The sequence below is a fragment of the Rhopalosiphum maidis genome, chromosome 2, assembly GCF_003676215.2.
Source record: "Rhopalosiphum maidis isolate BTI-1 chromosome 2, ASM367621v3, whole genome shotgun sequence".
Taxonomy (NCBI): domain Eukaryota; kingdom Metazoa; phylum Arthropoda; class Insecta; order Hemiptera; family Aphididae; genus Rhopalosiphum; species Rhopalosiphum maidis.
The window spans coordinates 24,498,224-24,519,921 of record NC_040878.1 but is presented as its reverse complement, the minus strand read 5'-3'; the positions used below and the strand labels follow the sequence as shown (position 1 = coordinate 24,519,921).

The following is a 21,698-nucleotide window of genomic DNA, read 5'->3' as shown; positions in this document are numbered from 1 at the left end:
CATATTATATATTATACATTCATCGTTTTTAAAAATATAATTGGATTTGTCTTACTTTTAATCGCTTGTAATTGTACATACTGTAATCAAAAGTTAATTACATGTGCTGCCTATACAAGAGTACTTTTTTATATATATATTTTGACGGTTTGCCCAAAATACATAATATTATTGTCAAACAAAGTATTTGAGCTCTGTTTGTTCTAGAGCAAATTGAATATTCATAAATTAGGGTTTATCTAGGTATACGGATTACACTGAACTATATAATTTGAATTTAATATATGTCAATGAAACCTACATTATGTAATTGGTTTTGGGGAGTATAATAGGGACATCAAGAATGTTTCTAAGTAAAATGTTTATTTTCATTTTTTGATGTTAACAATTACACACTTTTTGCTTATATCACTTATCAAATTTGACAAGATGAGAATCGTTGTCTCGAAGTTAGTTGCACAATCATAAAAAAACACATATGAAATATATCCAGAAAATTTGTTTATAACTTATTAGTCAGCGTTAAATTACCTAACTTTATACTTGCGAATTTTTTTCTGGGTAAAAAGTGTGTCCAGTTTGTTTTGTTGAACACTGTTTGATCATATTTTATTTTCATCTATGAGCTTTTTAATTATTTTTTGTACTGCTGACATCGCAATATTATGTTACCAGACTTATCTAGGATATAAAAAATATATAGATAGATCTGATAAAAATTGCGATTTGTAGTAAAGGCATAAGTTTATATCCATCAAATTTGGAAATTTTAAAATAAATCTTTTGGAAATAACCTTGAGAGTTGGGAATTATTTACACGTGCCAGTATATAATAATCATAGTTTTGAATATCTATATTTTTAATTCGACCAAATTGATATTGTAAATTGTAGTTATAATACAAATAATTCAACATACGATAAAATCAAAGATAGTAAATAAATTTATCTTATGTTGGATTATTTGTAATGTAACCACAATTTATTTACTATTTTTGATTTTATCCTATGTTTTGGATTAAAAATATTTTAATAGGCATAATATTAATAATAATTAATTAACTTATAGTACCTTTGAGGACCATGCCATGTATGTGAATTACATTAATAAATATTGCTTCATATTTTTAAACAAAGATTAAAAACTAGGATAAGGTGAAATATGAACGAAGAACAGTTGGTTTACTGAATATTGCTTCGTATTCATTGGTATAAAAATAGCAAATATTAATGTACAAAAATTAATTTTAGGTGAGGCTCAAACCATTCAAATTCAAATGTATATTTACGCTCATTCTTACTCAGTTATATACGTATATTATAGGCATACCTATGATAACTATCATGATATAATAGTTGTAATGATACCGATAATCGCGTTTAACTGTCATTGTGTGGACTCTGTTTAAAAAGTTGTTGTAAAATCAGTTATTAGATGATTTATTGTTCATATTATCTTAAATATAATTTTATCATACTATATTATATAGACAAGAGCATAGTTATATTAAATTCGTATATTGCCGCTGCGTGTATACACAATTATAAAGGATTAATTACATTTTTTTTTTTTTATAAATAATAAAAACAATAATATAGTTATATTTTCAAGCTATTTCTAAAAATACATTGCTTAATAACTTTAAAAAAAAGTTTTTAGAGAAACCCCAATTATCCCAATTGTATTCGCCGCCGTTTTATATCTACCAGTAATAATAATAATAATAATATATAATATAAATATATATTTATACATATATAATTATTATTACCTATCGTAACGTTACTATAATGGTATTTTTTCGTAAAACAAAAAAATTGTTGATAAAATTATGATTAAGGACATGTGTTTGTTTACAATATTTTAATAATTGTGTTATTATTTTATTAACAGTACCTCCGTCGATTTCCGACTCGCTGAGTAGTTCAGACGCAATAGTTCGAGAAGGAGCAAACGTGTCGTTGACGTGTCACGTAGATGGTTATCCGAAACCAGATATCAAATGGAAACGCGATGACGGTTTGCAAATCAACATCAACAAAACCTTGAACGGTAAGGATTCCTATAAAATGTCCACAATGGCCATCTGCAGATTTAATCTTAGAACTATTGAATTCACATTCGCTCACATACGAACAAAATGTTATTACGTTTACCTGTACAGCATAAAATATGTATAAACAAACTACAAAATATCTATTCTTAAAAATACTATTATATATATACATTCGACAATGGCACTACTAGCCACTGTGGGAATAGTCCCATCGGCGGCGGCGGCGGCGGTCAAAAGTTTTAGGCGCACGTCTTCATCCGCGTTCATCCCACCTCACCCCACCACATCACCCCGCTCATCGTCACCCACGAGCTCACAATACCTACGGAAACAAATGGAAATATTAAACGTTAACAACAATAATTATCGCTCTCCTGCAGGTTGTATTATGTATATATATATATATATACGTATAATAATAATGTTTTTGCGGGGAGGGCTGCCGATCGGGACTACAAGGCGGAATATTTTCAGTCTTATTCGCTTCCCGGGCCCCATTTAATTGGAACAACAATAATAACACGCGGACGGATCCGGGGTGGTGTGGTAGGACATTTTAATAGCGACAATCCTTATTGGTAGCAATGAATCATTGACAATGTATATATACAGCGGTCCTGTTGTACACAAAGGAATCCGAAAACTTTTCAAACGCGCGGGCCGGCAAAAGTTCGGCTCACGCGTAAACCCACCGCCGCCGTCGCAATCACCGCTACACCTATACACCTATATATCCATCCTGCGACATTTATATTATATCAGTAACAGTACTCGCGCGTGTACAAGATTTGTCGCGACAACGTTATCTATAAATAATATACACAGTTTAACTTCACACACACACACATACTATCCCCTATCGGTCGACTCGCCCGCGTTTTTGCTTCAACTGCCTCGTCCGCGAAATAAGTTTTGCAGTACGATAATTATTATTATTATTATTGGATGCTTTATTACGCCGAGACCGCGGTTTTGTTTTCATTTGTTTATCGGTCGTCGTGCTTATTATAAAATGTATTTTATGTATTTAAGTGAGCGAATGGGAGGAACCCACTTTGGAACTGCATCGGATCAGTCGACTGGACATGGGCGCCTACCTATGCATAGCCACAAATTCTGTGCCTCCGTCGGTCAGCAAACGGATAAAAGTCAGCGTGGACTGTGAGTATACGGTATATGCATATATTATAATATACCAGTTAATATACTATTATAATAACATAATTACACTGTTGTCATTAATATCTGTACTCCGTCATCATCGTAACTACGAAATATATATTGTAACGTAGGTATTAGGTGGTGTACACCATCGTCAATACTTAAATACGTATGAAAATATTTGAATACCTGCCTGGACTGCATGTATTTACTATATAACTACGTACATCTATGTGTAATACACGATATAAGAAAGTCACGGGAACGTTACTTAGATCGCGTTTACAGTATTTACGGAAGTCATGATATGTTTTTATATTATGTAGTATTATACTATATACTATGTACGTTTTATACGGTTTATTCCAAGTAATAAGAATTATGAAAATCAAAACTATTGCGTTTGAATGCAACGATATTATAATACTTAATTACTTTAAGGTTCGTTTAGCATCATAATTTAGCCGTTGGCTTTCCAGTATATTGAAAAAATCAGTTTTTTAAGTTTTTCACGGTCGTAAACTTTCAACGGCCGGTCGTGATAAAACATTTCACATCTTCACCATGATTGTACGAATTCCCGCTGGAAACTTTTTTATAGGAAATGTTTTCACTCGATTCACTGGTCTCTGTAGAGTCCAATCGTGATTTTTTATTTAACGCTTGATAAAAATGTTATAGACACTATAGTTACTTTTAAAAGAGACCGTCGCACAGATATAATTAGATAGTATCAATTAAATCATCTTATATTAAAATAATTAACATTTTCTTCTATTTACGGTAAACATTTACTTTTACGTCTTCGAGTATACGTGTGAATATATTATTGATAACTTATTGTAATTGTATAGTAATTTGTTATTTATTTATTTATTATATCAAAATATTAAAAAATAAAAAAAGCTTTAAAATATTTTATTGAAATAAACAATACTTATGATTCATAAGTTATGGGTTTATGACCATGCTGTGAATTTCATGCATTTGCATGTTTTTTTTTTTTTTGCCACACTGTATAATAAAATGGATTTGGCCAAAATTTGTTTTGGCCTATTGATGGTTCAAATACCAAATCTTGTTTTGCTGCATATTTCATGAGTTAGGACATATAAATGCATGTTTTAATGATTTTTTTGTATAAATGCTTTTTTTCGTACTATTCTCGTTAAGTCAGGTATTTAACGTATATTAATGACTATTGTACTATTGAAGTCGAGATTAAATTAATTTACTGATATTAACTCGTACATAATGGATGACAAAAATCGTTTTTAGTTTGGTGCGATCCATTGACTAACGTGCCTCGTGCCATGTGTTCGATTATTATTCTTATTCGTGTTGACTTCTTTGTTTAACTGTAAAATTTGTAAAAAATTATAATGAAAAACTATAGAAGTTACATTTTAATAGCATTTTGCATATTTTTGAAAATGAGAGCATATTTTAATTTTTTTAGAGTATATTTTGTCAGTTTTTAATGCATATATAATAGTTTTGAAGTACAATAAATTCACAGCTTTGCTTATGATGACCATTTATTAATTATAAATTAGTAAACCAAAATAAATTGTTTTATATAATAAAATCTACATTGTCATACAAATCCACAACATAAATCATAGTTGTTTTGATATTTTAAATTAATAATTTCACATCCAAACAAAAATACCTTAACAAAATCAATTCACAAAACTTCAAAACTGATAAGTTAATAATAAATAGTATTTGCAGAATTCGGTGAAGTGTGTAAAATGAATCAATTCATTTTCGGAAAATTGTATCAGTTACGAAGATAATATTATAGTATCGTAATAACTTTTAAATTTACATTTAAAATGAAATAGAAGGATTCTTGAAAACAGCTTATACCTATGAGTTATTATGATTTATTTAAGTGCGTAATTATCCGTATTTCATACTAAATATCACATGACTATCGATCGAGTGTGATATCATAATATAGATGTGATATACCACCTTCAGACACCCAAGTAATATTTCGAATATATCTAAATCTGCAATAAAACAAATCAAATAAATATATATATATATATATTTAATTATATACATGGTGTTTTATTTCGAGATAAAAGGAAAACCAGATCGAATGTCTTAAGCGAGTACATTCTCTTCCAAAATCTAATTTAATTGCATCAAATGTTCTACATTCTGTTGTACGAGATATTTTTTTTCGTTTTGAAGGCGATTGTTGCTCATAATTAAACGTAGGTAATAATATATACGACATCCGTATAGGTACAGCACGAGACACGCTGCGCGCACGATTAATTATCATCATTATATTATTATTATTAAATTATTACTGTTTACTAACCCAACGCGTATGTCGTCAGTGGCGCGGGATATTATTAGTCATAGGCCTTGTAACGACGACATTGTGTTCTTTACACTGCGCGATTTTGTATGCGCTCCCCTTCGCGTATAATATAATGTTTGCACACGTCGTGGCCGGGGTTGTTTAAATTCGGGTTTTCGGCATTTTTTAATATTATTTTAAACAAAGTTTTAATCGCCCGTCTGGAACAAAACGTTTTAAAACGCACACGCCCGCGGCCGAAAACCGCACGATTAATAAAACGAACGATCACTCACCAGTCGTGATCGATATTTCTCGTGCTTACGCCGCCGCAGCGTGTTATCATTATACGCGCGTAGGCTGCAGTTGGAACACACACGCAATCCCTATTACACGTCTTTAACTGATTGCGCAGGTCGTCCGGAGTACGGGACAAACGAAACACACGATAAACTCACGGTACAACGACAATACGTACTGAATTATGCACGACATACACGCGCGTATTACTTTGCGATGTTATTAAAAAATCTGTTTCGTTTTCAATACGCCCGTTTAGTCTCTCGCGATAAAATATTAATGACGTTATTCGTAATGTTTTTCGATTATTATTGAATGATGTTTGGTTAACGTGAAATAATTAATTAGAAAAAAAAAAAAAAAGGAAAAAAAAAGAGATCGTGTAATTGCGAATTTCGTGTGTGTACCACGCCACCGACCACTTTTTTCACACACACACACACACACACAACACCGCTTCGTCGACGTCGGGGCGATTGACGTGCGTTCGCCGTGTAATTGTATTTTGTTCCATTAGCCTGGTGTGGATTAGCCGCAAAATGTCTACCGCACATGAATAATTCTGTCAACCACCGTTTATTCTGAATGTTAATTTTGCTGTAACAATAATACACACACACGCACACACACACTACACCGCATGAAAAAGAATATTGTAGAAAAAAAATTGACCAAAGCCTCTTTTCTCCAATATCGGCATCCGACGCAATTTTTCCCGGTCTATACCTATTTGGTATTATTTTATCCGTTCCCGTTATTTTGTATACAGTATACATATAATGTATATTTTACGATGTCATTTGATCTAAAATTCTCGGTATTTCATTAAAATGTTAATGCGCTTCCATTATTTATAAATTACTGCGTGAAAGACCTCGCCAGAAGTATAAAAATAACATTAAACATAATAATGCCATTTGTTTTTTTTTTTTTTATTTATTTACTTATAGCATTAGAGTAGTCGCATGTTTATATCGTTTCGACCATATTATTAATTGTATTATCATACCTTTTTCTGTCCATTGTACACTGTCAATGTTTTTTCGAAAGTCCGACGAATGATAGATACTCTGTTTCATAGTTGATAATAAATTAACATACAACGAAATACAATTTATTATAATATGTATAATGCACAACAACCATTAATTATTTTAATAGTTATTGTGTCTTCGTTTATATTTGATTATAATTATCATACGTTGTCGATCAGTAATTAAAACGTTCGTTTATTATAATCATGGCACATTGAAATGGCACACTCGCTCATTGTGTACGTACATCGGGGTGTCGTCATAATAAATGTATAAAATAAATTATTATTTCGATGTACAACCAATATCATAGATACACTTATCGCCTATATTGTATTATAAATAAGTACGTCGTGTGCCTGCGTTATATGCGATATTATGTTAATTCTGTTTGTATTTTCTAATGAACTTGTTTCAACATTTCAAACTGGAACTCGATCATACTCAACATTCAACAGGTTTCAAAACGCTCTCTGGCATGTTGATGATGCATATAATAATATGATCACTTATAGGTGCACACGATTGTAATTTCACAACGCTGATAAAAAATTAATTAATGTGTAAAACAAATTTGCTACGCTTATCGATATTGTTTAAGAAATGATTCAAAATCATTCGAATACGACGTCGACGGATGACACGTATCAAATAATAAAACTAATAATAATAGTAATATGGACGGTGGGCGTTGCATTATTACTATATTGCAAGGGAAAAAAACGAAAAAAACGAGGTTATTAAAGCGATCTTTACTTTTTACTTCCGTTTCGGTGAACTGTTGGGGTGACGGACGACGGTCCCCGACAGACATACAATTTATTATACGCGCGAATATATAGCGCGGTTGTCGATCGTGACGGAATTTAGCTTTAGTGGTATAATATAGTTGCACTGGGAAACGGCGGCGAGATCGCGGCGCCGGGAATATAATAATAATAATATATCAGTATTCGTCGAATGTCATCCACGCGCAAACGACCGACGACCGACAGACCGACCTCACAGGTACCAGAAACGGTATTATAATAATATGTATATATTATAGAGCTGTCGCGTCGTGAGGGGATGCTGCTGCTGCTGCCGCTGATGCTTCGGCAGCGGGCGCGTGCGGAACACTGAAAGACAATAGCGTCCATTAATAATCATTAAAAGGCGTTAGCGCTCGGTTCGCTTATAATATAATATTTATAATAGGAATCATAATAATAATAGTAATAATAATACTACACGAGCTCGCGCGAGTGTTATATAATAATATAATATTATATTATAAAAGACGCGACGTTATATGAATATCTTTGGGATCGTCAGGTATTACCGGCGCGGCGGCGTCACGTAAAACTGCGACCCGTCGACAACAAAGGGATAATTAATCATCGGTTAAATAGCTGGTCGTCAACCACGGTCGACCCCATCCCAGAGATTGTACATTTTTTTTTTACATTTTTTATTACTATTATTTTTTGTATACATACATATTATTATACACGATATACATTATATATATATATATATATATATTCGTATATATACATTATACACCAAAACAGCCCTCCGATGATGCCATTTAGTCATTCCTCCCTCGGCCATTGTCTCCGTATTGTTGTGAAAAAAATAATTATCACGGCCATTACAGTGCAATTGTTTTGATAACGGAAAAATGTAAAAAATATAATAGTAATATTTTATTAAATGCCTCGAGTCGCGGTGGACGGATGACTTTCGAACGTTCGGTGAACATTTTTCACAACGTATACGAATATAAAACGCGCCAGACCCGCTCATACGTCACGAGAGCTGTCGGGTTTATATATATTACGTTTAGGGAATGTTTAGGATCGCCGCGTGACATTAAAGAAAAAGTGTATATTATGTAAGTTATATACATATATATATATTGTGTCATGAAATATTATGTTCTAGAAGCTAAATTAAATTTCAACCGCAGTTTTCTTGATTATTATTGTCATCACATTTAATGTCCTTTTAATTTTAAACGATATAAACGCTGCCGATTTTAGTGAAATTATAAAAAGTACCTTAGGCGATATCACTGATATCATATTAAATCAATATATTGTATCAATGGATTGTATGTGCACAATAAGTATATATTATTAATGATAATAATAATAACAATGATGATGACATTGTCTTATTATTTGTAAATATATTAGTATAAAATATGAATAGTATTTATAATACAGTACTACAGTAAAGTATTTAATGGTTTCACTACATCCTCATCACTGCAGTGTATTTGAACACAAACCGCGAAATATTATCCTCAAATACATTTTGCTCAAGTACCTACTTTGCAAAACGCAGAATTTTTTTTTAAAACATAATAACTTTTTATTATATTAACAACATTTTTCATTAATAATAATTAGATATCGTTTTTAGGTTACTTAAAAACTAATCAATATTGATTTTAACAAATCAAACAATAAATATAAAGTATATTTATTATTAATTTGTTTGGATTTATTAAATGCAAATAATATCATAAACTGCTTTTTGGGATATTTTCGATTATTAGATTTTCAGTCATTATGAGGAGTAATAAAAATTGTTTGGACAGTTTACGAACTATACACAAACTTCAACATGGTTGTTTGTAATGTGATAACATGATATACGTCCATGAAACGTAACTTATAACAGCAAACTATAAGTTTATACATGATTAAACTTAATTACTTTGTGGAAACTTGGATCGGTCAAATCGATCAGTATCTAAAACGAAAGAGTCCATAATAATTATTTCGGTCGTGTACATAGAGTATACATTGCATATTATACTTCATACGCCGCGAATATAATTAATATATAATATTACAGTGCACTATACAATATGAAATGCGTAATAAAAGCATCGTGTACCGATTCATATAGCGCTTATGTACCTACTCGGAAGTTCAATAATTTTTGGCCAGAATTACGACGACTAATAACCTTTTAATGTAGAACGCGCGTTTAAAAATCATCAAAGAAGTCATTATAATGGATACTTGCACGGATGAGTGCGTAATGTTGTGCGTGTGAGCGCAATGCTCGCGCAATAGATATACTATTTATATATATTAAAAAATGATAAATTTTTATGTTATTATTATCAGCACGGCGAATCAAAATATCCCGAGCGCTTTTGCCCACGCGCGCGCATCATATAGCGCAATGTATACACGACGGTCTAACACAGCGATGGGATGTAAAAATAAAAACAGATGTTCCGAGAGAGTTATAATATAATAGTATACAGCTTTAATAGTGTATAATATGTAAATAGTCGCTTCGGATAAACATAGCGTAATATATTAATTTAATATCTTTATAATATATATATATGTATACACAGCAAAACGAAAAAAAACACGCCCCGGCGCCGTCGCTCCGAGAGCCCGCGGAACAGATCAGCCGGATCCGTTTACACGGATAGGTAATTTCGTTCCGAATGGTTCGTTAACCGTAATACGCTTTTAAAAACTTGTTTCTTATCTCCTAATTGGTCTGGTTGGCAATCGTCCGCGAAACGGATGTTTTTGAGAAACTAGTCAAAGTTTTCGTGCTTCGACACGCCGCCAGGAAATTAGATAACATCAATAGTTTTAATTAACTGGTATATGTAATACGCCTTATTATTATATACAGAGATATTAAATCGTTTTTTTGTGTTGGTCTAGTCCGGCGCGCTTGAAAGTTTTAATCGCATTTTTCATGATTCGGATGAAAATTGAACATTTTGTAATTTTAAAACTCTCGTTTTGATTTAGATTTATTTTATATAAATATTTATGTGTCAATGGCTTATGTAGTTGATGTATATACCTATAATAAATTAAAACCGTAGAATGTACATAATGAAATTTTGTCCACTGATATTATCGTCATTCGGTAAATTTGTGTTCAGACGTTTTTAATAAGTATATGTATATGTTTTCTTTTGTTTTAATATAATTTATCATCGACCTTTTGTCTAAAGCTCTGTCGCTGAGAATATGATATTTTTGTTTTGTACATTATATAATATTTATGTATATGCACTGCAATATCAGAATTAATTTTTCTCTCTGTGTTTAAGCTTGCTTCTATATACCTAATCAAATAAGAATAACTTAAGAGTAACTTAGTACCTAACTTATTTATCTTTACTTTAATCTATAATTGAACAGAAAATACAATTAAAACTAATTCTATAAATATTTTCTTTGTTATGGACTATATAAAAACGTTATAGTTATAATAACGCTACAGTTTACTTGTCAACAGTTAATAGTTATGTATGTGAATATTCTATAATGTCTGTTGGTCGATATAATACGAATAAAATCTTATTGAAAGGCCTAAAAAATAATTTCAATTTTGAAGTTAGTTTTCCTTGATAAATATATTGTTTTTTCCTTGTAAAATATCTCAGTTAACCTAAAAAGAAAATTGAAAAACAGTGGCATCACGATTTAATTGTTTAAATATATAATAATAATAAAAAAAAAGTGTTATATAATATTATCTATACGTATCTGACTACTGTATTACTAGAAAATATTTCATTGTAACCTTTCGATTTTATTGCAAATCGTGAATTTGGTTTTAGTAATCGATGTATAATATTAAATCTCACTAATTTTATGACATTCATTGTAGACACATTAAATGCACATTTCTATCACAAGTAAAACATGTAAATAAGTTGTTTTACTGAATAATTGAGTTTAAATGTTTTTACATAAATTGCGCATATACGAGTAGTAAGATATTATAAGATATTAGATTATACACAAGTTATTAAATATGTCATGTAATTAATTATAATTATAATAAACGCTAAAAAAAAATGTTCAATCGGTTATTAAAAAGTATTAAGTGATTATGATCTATAATACAATTAAAAAAAAAATATTTTTATTTTAGAATTTTAACGACGCATTGTACTGAATTTTAAAATATATTATAATAACCGTATAATATATAATATGACGTATTGATTGTAATTTATATACTCTCGTCATTATTTAAACTTGATATCATATTTTCGATCGATTATGATTTATATACACCCTCCATAATTTATGGTTGATAAGTTGTATTATATTTTTGTTTTGAATGTATTTTGCTTAAGACTTTTCAAGCAACATATTTATTTAATGGTGAATAGTTTTTCTTACTTTTTTAAAATCGTTACTGTTGCAGTTATTCATTTTACTTTTTAGATTTACTGGATAGGATACTCAATGAATATCAAATAGCTAGTTTTATCTATGTGCCATTGAGTTGTGATAAAATTATGCGAACATTTAACTGCAAGACGTTTTGTTATCGCGTTTCGCACACGAGACGCATCAACTATATAATATTCGTCTCAAATTAGTTTAGGATATTTTAATATGCTATAATAATTCTAGTAAACTGCAGTATTATAACGGTATATAACGTCATATTTATGTGCGCAGCCTGGTTTAAACCTATATACAGATGCATATATTATATATTATTATCGTATGGGTTGCTTAATATTATGTAGACAACAACTATGCATTATGTTCTAAGAAAAAGTGCCCGTCGTACTATCTTACAATATTCGCAGTTGATTAAAAATGTTATTAAAAATACTTGAGAAACAAAACAAAAAAAAATTTATATACTCACCTACAGAATGTGAGAGTATATTGATTGTTGATATTTTATATACAAATATTATAATAATATCATAATAGTCCGTGTACAGAATGTAACGGAAATACTTAACTGACAAATGTAATCAACTAACCTAATTATATTACATTTTTGCTTGTAAATATTATTTTTTTTCTTGTATCATTTATGATTGACAATATAACCAATATAATATCTTTATTTAAAGAAAGATAAAACAAAAGTTCTTATATAGTTAGTTAATTACATCTGTATATTCTGTATGTTACATTCTGTATTGGTACTATGCAATTAATTGTTATGATAATGTAAACGCGTGGAATATTTATTTTCTTTTATATCATAAACGATAAATTTTAATCATGAATGCAATACTTACGTCGTTATAAAATTTAACTTAGTTCGATTTCTATCGTCTATTTAACGACGGAGAAATTCAAAAATTGTAATACTTCATTCTTTATTATTTGTAGGTCAATAACCTATATATTATATATAATATATATGGCCGAATGGGTGACAATATTGTTGAGCTGTTGAGTTACATTGTGTTCGTTATTGTTAACCGATTTTCGGGTAAGCTCGACAGCATGTTTCCCAGCATTAACGTCATTGTTTTCCTTCTTTGATCGAAGACCGTAACATACACGTTTTTCATTTTGATTTTTTTTTTTTTTTTTGTAAAGTTAAAGTTTGCGTTTTATCGTAATAAATTAACTGGTTTGTTTTTTCAATAAATAATAAAAATCATAAAATCATAAATACTCTTATTTATCTAAAAAAAAAAATTATAAAGACTTTTATTGTAACAATTTATAATATTATTATTAATCATCAATTTTTACACATCATTGTGATTTCGTATATTATTTTGTTTTCCCTGATCATAAATTCCAACTTCTCCCCTAAATCAATATAGGCCTCCACAGTCATCACACCTAACTACTATACAAGTGAATGCTTCTGCAATATTCACGAACGTCGTTTATCCGTTATATAATTTTGTCCATTTTTCATAACAAGACATATATTTTCTAGTCAAAAATTAACTACCTGTAAAATTCGTGGCCACCATTATATAGCTGTAGTCGTCTAGACTTGCAGATTTTTGTCTCGTCCGGCACGACGACGGTGTATATTGTACAATATTTTAACTGTAATGTAATGTTATATATGATTTGTGTTTTACGACAGTCCCGCCGATGCTGTGGATACCACATCAGCTGGTCGGCGTGCCGCTGGGCTACAACGTGACGCTGGAGTGTAACACCGAGGCGCACCCCACGTCGTTGCACTACTGGACACGGGACACCGGGCAGATGTTGCACGACAGCAGCAAGTACAAGGCGATGTCCATACAGGGTGTGCCGTCGTACAAAGTGCAAATGAAGCTGACCATCGTAGACGTGTCGCAGACCGACTACGGCGTGTACAAGTGCGTGGCGAAAAACTCGCGTGGCGAGACCGACGGCACGATTCGGTTGTACAGTGAGTGGTCGCACTTGATTATTACGCACACCACGTACTTTATGTTCTTATTATGCGTGTATAGATCAACACGAAAAAAAAAGTTTTCCCCCTCCGCTAACCTCCCCGCCGCCGCCGGCGCCCAATTATAGTCGTCAAGCTCGGTGTGTCGTTATGTACACTGCGGGGAGATTCACCGAACACCCACGTTTTTACACTGAATAATGCTTTATTATTTATTCTAATATTATGATTTTGGAATTTTTAAATACTATTACCTACACGAAGACCGTATTTTCAAATTCTTGAGATATGTAGTTGTACTACTTCGAAATATCTCGTCGCAGTAACTTCGGGTTTTGACAGAATGAAAACTCACCTTATTTACTCTAAATTATTTAATGTATATATATATTTTTTTAAATGTTTATACACGTGCTAACAATTTGAACGAGTAAATTTTCAGATATAAAAACTTTTATACTAAGAATGCTATAGTCTTCAAACATTTCCTAAAAACGGTGTAAAGTATTTGCATATTATAATAAATAACGGCTTTACTAATGAATAAACAAATTATAAATATTGATGGATTAGTATTAATTACTAAAATTTTCAAATCAACGTATAGACCTTATATTTTCCAAACCCATTATCATGGACGTGATATCCTTAGGATATTAAAATAAATTAACTCAAACACTTCATGTTCAAATTTTGATTTCGATATGTGAACATTTTCAGAAAAATTATTCGCTAAAAAATTTATAGTAGAAAAGGGTGGTTCTCATTTTAAAAACGGAAGCTTGTGTCCGTATCTACTCGGGTTACTCCTCAAGGAGATAGTTTAAAAATATCGACAATTTTAGGATATGGGTTTTAAGTATACAAGTATTTAAAAATTTTGAAAATTAGATTTCGAGTAGCTATAGTAATAATAAATGTATACATTATTTAATAAAATATAAAGGGTGAGCATGATTGGTGAATTATCCTGTATTACTATACTGTATATATATAGTAAGGCGCTTGTAAGATGTGTATAGTATTATTGCACAATATGTTATGTGAAGACTAACGTGAATCGGAAAATCTTTTCAAAAACATCCTCATAAACAATATTAATTGCATGGGCTTGTTGGACGATTATTTTTAAAATCTAGCTTTGTTGTACATTGTTATAGGAACATGACGAATAAAAATGGCCAATGTCGAATATGTATATTTAAAAATATAATAAAGTGTACTGCTTGAACTCATAATTTTTTTTTTCAATATTTTTGTGTTAAACCTATCGACAACATTCGAAAATGGTTCAATAAACCCATTACAACTCTTCCAATAAAAAAATTACGTCCGATGGTATGTTTTCATTTCTTATATTGATATTTTTTTACCACAGTGTTGATATTCCCATTGCAGACAATAATGTAAAAACCAATTACAATTATAACTAGCACTATTACTTCTCAATATATTTTGGATTTCAAAAGACCTCCAAAAATATTTCTATTCATAAATAAGAAAACTTATAAGTTTGGTTTAAAAGAAAACAATTACACTAACCATTATTAATATATTCTGTTCCAAAATACCTATTGATTTTTTTTAATTACGTCTCTGTATATTTGTATATGTTATTACACATTGTGCAACGACTGCTTTTACTACCCCTGCACCAATACTATACCAGTTTCAATAGCTTAGCGTATTTATTGCACTTGTTTTTCTATTATAGTCTAGATCTATAAGAACAAAAAAAAAATTAAAAAACCGTGTATCATTCCACTTCAGAACATATGCAATTTAGTATGACTGAATTTCGAAAATATAAAATAATTTGAAAAATGTCGACGTTTAACTATAGTAAAATGTATACGTTAAATGTCGTTCATATTTCGTGTAAACAGATTTTTAAATACACAATAAAATTGGTGGCACTAACAAGAGCATCCGACACTGACATTAAAAAATATAATTTAGTTAATATATTATATACATAGATAAGTACAGTACTTATATACATTAGAGATCCATGAGTGGTTAGTGGTCCGTGTTTCTGTTGAATATAGTCGCGTTATATGTATCATTGCCCCTCATTCGTGTGACGTCTGTTTCCAAAAATTATACTGTATTCCTGAATTCCTACGTTGATTTAATTTCGTTTATTTTTTATCTTCAGGGTTATGACAGTTACAAATTAATAAAGAAAATGCGAAATAATTTCTTTATTGCTTCCATTTCAGTTTCACGCGCTAGTGTATTATACTGTTCTGCGTATACGATTTATAATTACTTTAGAATTCTCCGGATTTCATCTTTGTTTCGTTTGTTTCCGGTATTCGGGTTTTTAACCGTCATCTGTTTTATTTCTAAATCCTCCGTATTATTTTTTTAAAAAAAATTCCAAGATCATAACTTGGGGTTAGAATTACTTTGTGATTCAAAGAATATAAAGTAAACATTTTCAGCAGGAATTAACGTACCAAATACTGAAATATTTCCCGAGAAACTTACGGTGTGCGGATTGAAAACGAAAATCGTTCCGAATAATTTCTTTTATGATTTGTGTGTAAAAACCATAGATGGTACATTTACGAGTATAATATTTTTGAAAGTGGTAAATGTTTCAATCAATTTTTAACTTTTTTTTTTATATAATACATGTTCTATGGTATTACATTTTAATTAAAAAATGTATTCTCCTTCACATTTTAACGCGTGAAAACTAAATATTTTAATATTAAAAACATAACACAAATGTCATCCACCGTTCTGTTACATTATATAAGTTATTTTCCAATGTAGAAACCTTCTTTTAAGTATGTTTCATATCATAGTTTAAACCAAACACTTTATCATCACATAATTATTTTTAGTTTATGAAAATACTTCAACACCACAGCTAGTAAAGGATTACATCTGAGTACTTAATATGAATGGGGTCGGGTGTATGAATAGATGTCAAGTGTTCTTAGTTTGTAATTCACTACTCCTTGTCCATTAATGCTGTTTAACGTGTGCCTCGATTTACGCTTATATAAAAAATACAAATTGATGATTTTTCTAGCATAAAATCTATTCCAATTTGCATGTCAAGTTTTTTCTTCTCGATATATTCGCTTGCATTTAATTCACTTTGATTTTGAATATCGTAAGAGTTACATTTTAGTTTTTTATTCAACTAACAATATTCGTAAAGTAAACACTGATATCTCTATGATGCAATTTAAATTAATTAAATTAAATTTTGAAATATCTGTTAGCATTTACTAGATATATTTCTTCGAGAAATATTGCTTTTAAATTGATGTATAAATTATAAGTTAATGAATTTGAATGATAATTTTAATTGATTAATACATTTTTTTCATCGAAATTATATACAAAAAAAGTTATCTTAACTATTGTATTTATAACTATAATATTATTAATTATAATGCTATAATATTAAAAAGATATTTCGATAACGTCCAGCTTTCATATGTACAAAAATTTAGGGCCGGATATAGGTGGAACTGGGGCACTTGTACAGAAAGTCATGGTCTGTAAAGGGCGCTAAATTACCAAATAACACTGGCACAAAAGAGGGGGCTGAATTATGAGAGTGCGCTAATTTTATACTTTTTCCCGGGTAACAAATATGCTAGTTCAGGCATTGTGCATATTATTTCTGGTACGATCCATCTGTATAGGTGAATTACACTCGAGAATTTAAACGATACTATTATGAATACAATTTTACCACAAATCGATATTGCTTCAGTTATCGGGCGGTGTGTAACGGACACTTCCCGTGTTAATAATTAATTTCGTTCTGTGACGTACACCGCACGTCCGTTGTCACATATCGAATCGCAATCGAATCGTTTCCCGCAATTGCTGCAGACCAATGTAATAAGGATATGCCTATACTGCACATTAATAATACAATAAAGCCTATATATATATATATATGTATACATACCCGATCGCCGCGATCCGAAACAGACCGACGACCACACAGACCGCGATGATACGTACGTCTTTCGCGATCGAAATCACCGGAATCCCGTGTTTGCGGTGCTATCATATCAGTTCGCCCATAATATGTGGACGTGTAATTATACACAATATGTGCGCGCGTGTATAAGTATGTCGCATAACCGATGCGGTCGCGTTCGCGCTTTATATAATATCCACTCGCCGTGGTAGCGGGCAAAGGGTTTTAAATAATTGCTCTCGGAGAAAATGAATATTATCCGAGAGCGCGTAGCGGTGGCACCGTTCGGTCCCGTGCTATATCGTGCGTGTGCTTCGTACATTTGACGTATTTTAAAACCACCGGTCTAGTCGGTATAGTGGTACCTCTATACGTGTATTATAACACACACACACACACATATATATATATATATACGTATATACGTAGGTACATGCATATACATTCATGATATACATGTATATCTACCGTGACCGTGTACATATGTATATATATATATATTATATATTTATATTATGCATATCGTCGTGGAAAACGCGGTGGTCTTCGGATATACGCCTGCGGTCCGAATTGTAATTAACACATGATGCTCGCGGGCCGTACATGTGGCTGACCGCCGGTTGATATCCATCCGAAAACGGATGTTAAAATAATTAGTTTCCACGACCACCGGTAATGAGCAATTTCGCAAAAGGACTTCTGTCCTCCGGGCTCATCGGTCGCGACCGCGTTGTAAGGCTACCGACGGTAATAGTTTCGACAAGAAATCGTTTTACGCCGGTAAACGAGCACCGCACAAACCGTATACGCACTATACATATTATTGTCCTACCGCAAACCCGCCTCCATCTCGTTTAACCGTAAACTTTCCAACACGCGAAATGATGTAGCGGGCGACGGGATGGCAGTAGACACTTATATAATACCGACCGTTTGAAAATAATTTTACCAACCGTTTGATGACGATGGTCGGAAGATAGCCCACAAAAGTCAGAAATACTTTCATAAGGAAAAAACAATCGGAGTTTTTGTGACTGTCATTTTCAGACACACACTATCGTATGGGGGACAAAAGAGCTAAAAACATAGAAATATAATGTTTTCTCAAACAGTGATTGTATGTGGTAATATTTAATAAGCGTACCAAATCGTTAAACTTTAGAACCAAATAACATATTTTAATATCTCGCAAATCTCAGAATAAATATTTAGGATTTTTAGATTAGGTTATATTAAGGAAAAAAATATCTAATGCGTAACATAAGAAGACGAGGACCAATATTTCTGATGGTGATATCCGTTTATTGATATAATACTATATCGACTGTTTCTACCGAAAATAATAAAAGTTAGATGTCCACAACCGCTGAAAAGTTTGAAAACCAATGATTTTATTTTAAAGCTGAGTAATAATGCTTTGAGATTTGTACGAGTAAATAAACCGAAAACACCGTATAATAAATATACAATTTTCGATAATGACAATAATACAATAATTAAATTATTTGTATGACTTATATTTTTACGAAAATAATATATCTATACTTACCAACTAACTAAATAATAAATAGTTTTACTTAATTCTAATACTTTTCTGCTCAATAAAAACAACATATGGAATTGTTACACAAAACCAACGACAGAATATGGAATTGTAAAAATATATATATATATTTTTTTTTTTTTTTTAAAAAAAGGCTGTTCTATTTATGGCGTAAACAAGCTATGTGTAAATCTGGGAAATGCAGAAAAAGGATCTATGTTCTAGGTGAGAGACAGATGAATAAGGTTCATGGGGTATTGAAGTTCATATGCTTATTATTTACACTTCCGTGAACGCGTTTGTTACTAACTATTTTCTAAAGTAAGACGTTTAATGCAAAATAAAAATATCCGTGCAAGATTGACAAGAAATCAAACGTTACAATCATATTATTATTATATCTGTGAAAAAGAATGAAATTATTTACTGCCGTGTATGGGACATTATAATTCGATGTATTTACGATAAAATAATAAATTAATTGCATTGCATAAGGTGTTATTACTATGTTTTTCGGTTTTAAATTATTTTATACTGCTTTTGTATTTGAAAACTCTGCGATAAATAAAATATTACAACTTTCAAAACTTTCTACGTTAAAAGAAGGTCAGAGGGTGCCACGAGAACACAGTTGAACGACAATAAAACATGTTTCAGATTTATATTTAATAATTTGAAAATGCACTTACTTTCAAAATCAAATGTTTGTTTGCTAATGTAGTTTAATATAAAAAAAAATCAATTACATTTTTTAATATTTGCATGGAATATGTATGTAGTATATTTTGTATGCGAAATCTTCATCATATTTTCGTGAATACAAAAATAGATAATATTTTGTATCTTAAAATTGATAATTCTATTTGCTTTTGTAATATTAAGCGTAATAATGCACAGGTATATAGTACAACACGCTTTTTTCGTGGTAGATTCCATTAAGTAATTACTCCGAAAAAAAAAAATCTCGTCCATAAATTTTAATGTATTGTGACACATCGTCTTTAACCACATATAACTTCTATGTACATAAACTTTGACATAGACTGAACGCATGTTTCGTTTAGATATTATCGTAACATACTATAATTATATTACAATGTGCATGGAAATAATAATAAAACAAACATTAAACGTTTCTAGCACTGTTATTCTTGTCTAACACTATATATTCTTGTCTATCTGTTGCAAAGCTTCACACCCACCCACTCTGGCACCAGAACTTCAGAGCACGGAGAATCCCTCCCCTTCTGGCATCCCAGCTTTAGGTAAGACGGATAATATCGTTTTACCCGCTTACAATATTATACGATATTAGATGACATATAATAAATAACATAAATGTATTATAATATATATTGTTATATAAACTAATAACTTTGACATATGAGTTCCCTATTTGAGTAATAAAGAAGTAAAAAAAATCTAATACATATTTAATTCGACTAAAATTCGATATTTTAATTAAAATATAATTTAATTAAAAATAAACTTATTCAGTACCTATCATATTATATCTTAATACAACGAACACTTTATCGTCTTTACTATTAAATTAAATTCCAGCAATGTGATTTGGTTAAAAAATGTCTTCATTTTTTCGATATGAGAAAATTATTATTATTAATATAGAAGCTGCATATTTTATTGTGAAACATTTAAAAAATTTAAATTAAATCATTGAGACTTTTTATATTTCAACCCTCCGTATTTTACCGACATACTTACGTTGTTTATTTTTCATTCCAACTGATAAATACCTTAACAAGGGAAATCACTGTTAAATTTCAAATTACATATAATACAATGATAATTTCAAATTAAACAAATACAAGTATATAATTAGTTTACAAAAGTATAGATGTAATAGTTTAAGCTATTTAAAATTGTAAAATGTGGATATAAATTTTATTAAGTTGGAAAACTATATAAATAATTTTATTTTAATAAATATATATAGAGTTATAATTACGTGTTTTTTACAATACCTTAAAATATATTTATATAATATTAAGTTGTCCAAGGCATATTTTTAAAAAATATTCTGTCAATTTATTAATAATAAAGGCTTCTAACTATATCAGTTGAACATGCTATTTTTATATTTAAAAATTTGAAATAAATATTTTTTTATTTTATGAATAATATTACTTTTTAAACTTTCTAAAAAGATTAAGAAC

General features: G+C 30.5%; 1 protein-coding gene across 2 annotated transcripts in view; it reads left to right on the top strand.

Moving 5' to 3' along the window:
- The window catches only part of LOC113551370 (neurotrimin-like), an 85,575-nt gene that overhangs the window by 47,573 nt on the left and 16,304 nt on the right, over nucleotides 1-21,698 (top strand). Inside the window, exons 4-7 of one of the 2 annotated variants that reach the window (XM_026953576.1) lie at nucleotides 1,894-2,052; nucleotides 3,089-3,217; nucleotides 13,724-14,017; nucleotides 20,712-20,786. In XM_026953576.1, coding sequence (XP_026809377.1) covers nucleotides 1,894-2,052; nucleotides 3,089-3,217; nucleotides 13,724-14,017; nucleotides 20,712-20,786 — 657 coding nt within the window. The remainder of the gene's footprint in view (nucleotides 1-1,893; nucleotides 2,053-3,088; nucleotides 3,218-13,723; nucleotides 14,018-20,711; nucleotides 20,787-21,698) is intronic. The other variant, XM_026953578.1, reaches the window with a different exon arrangement.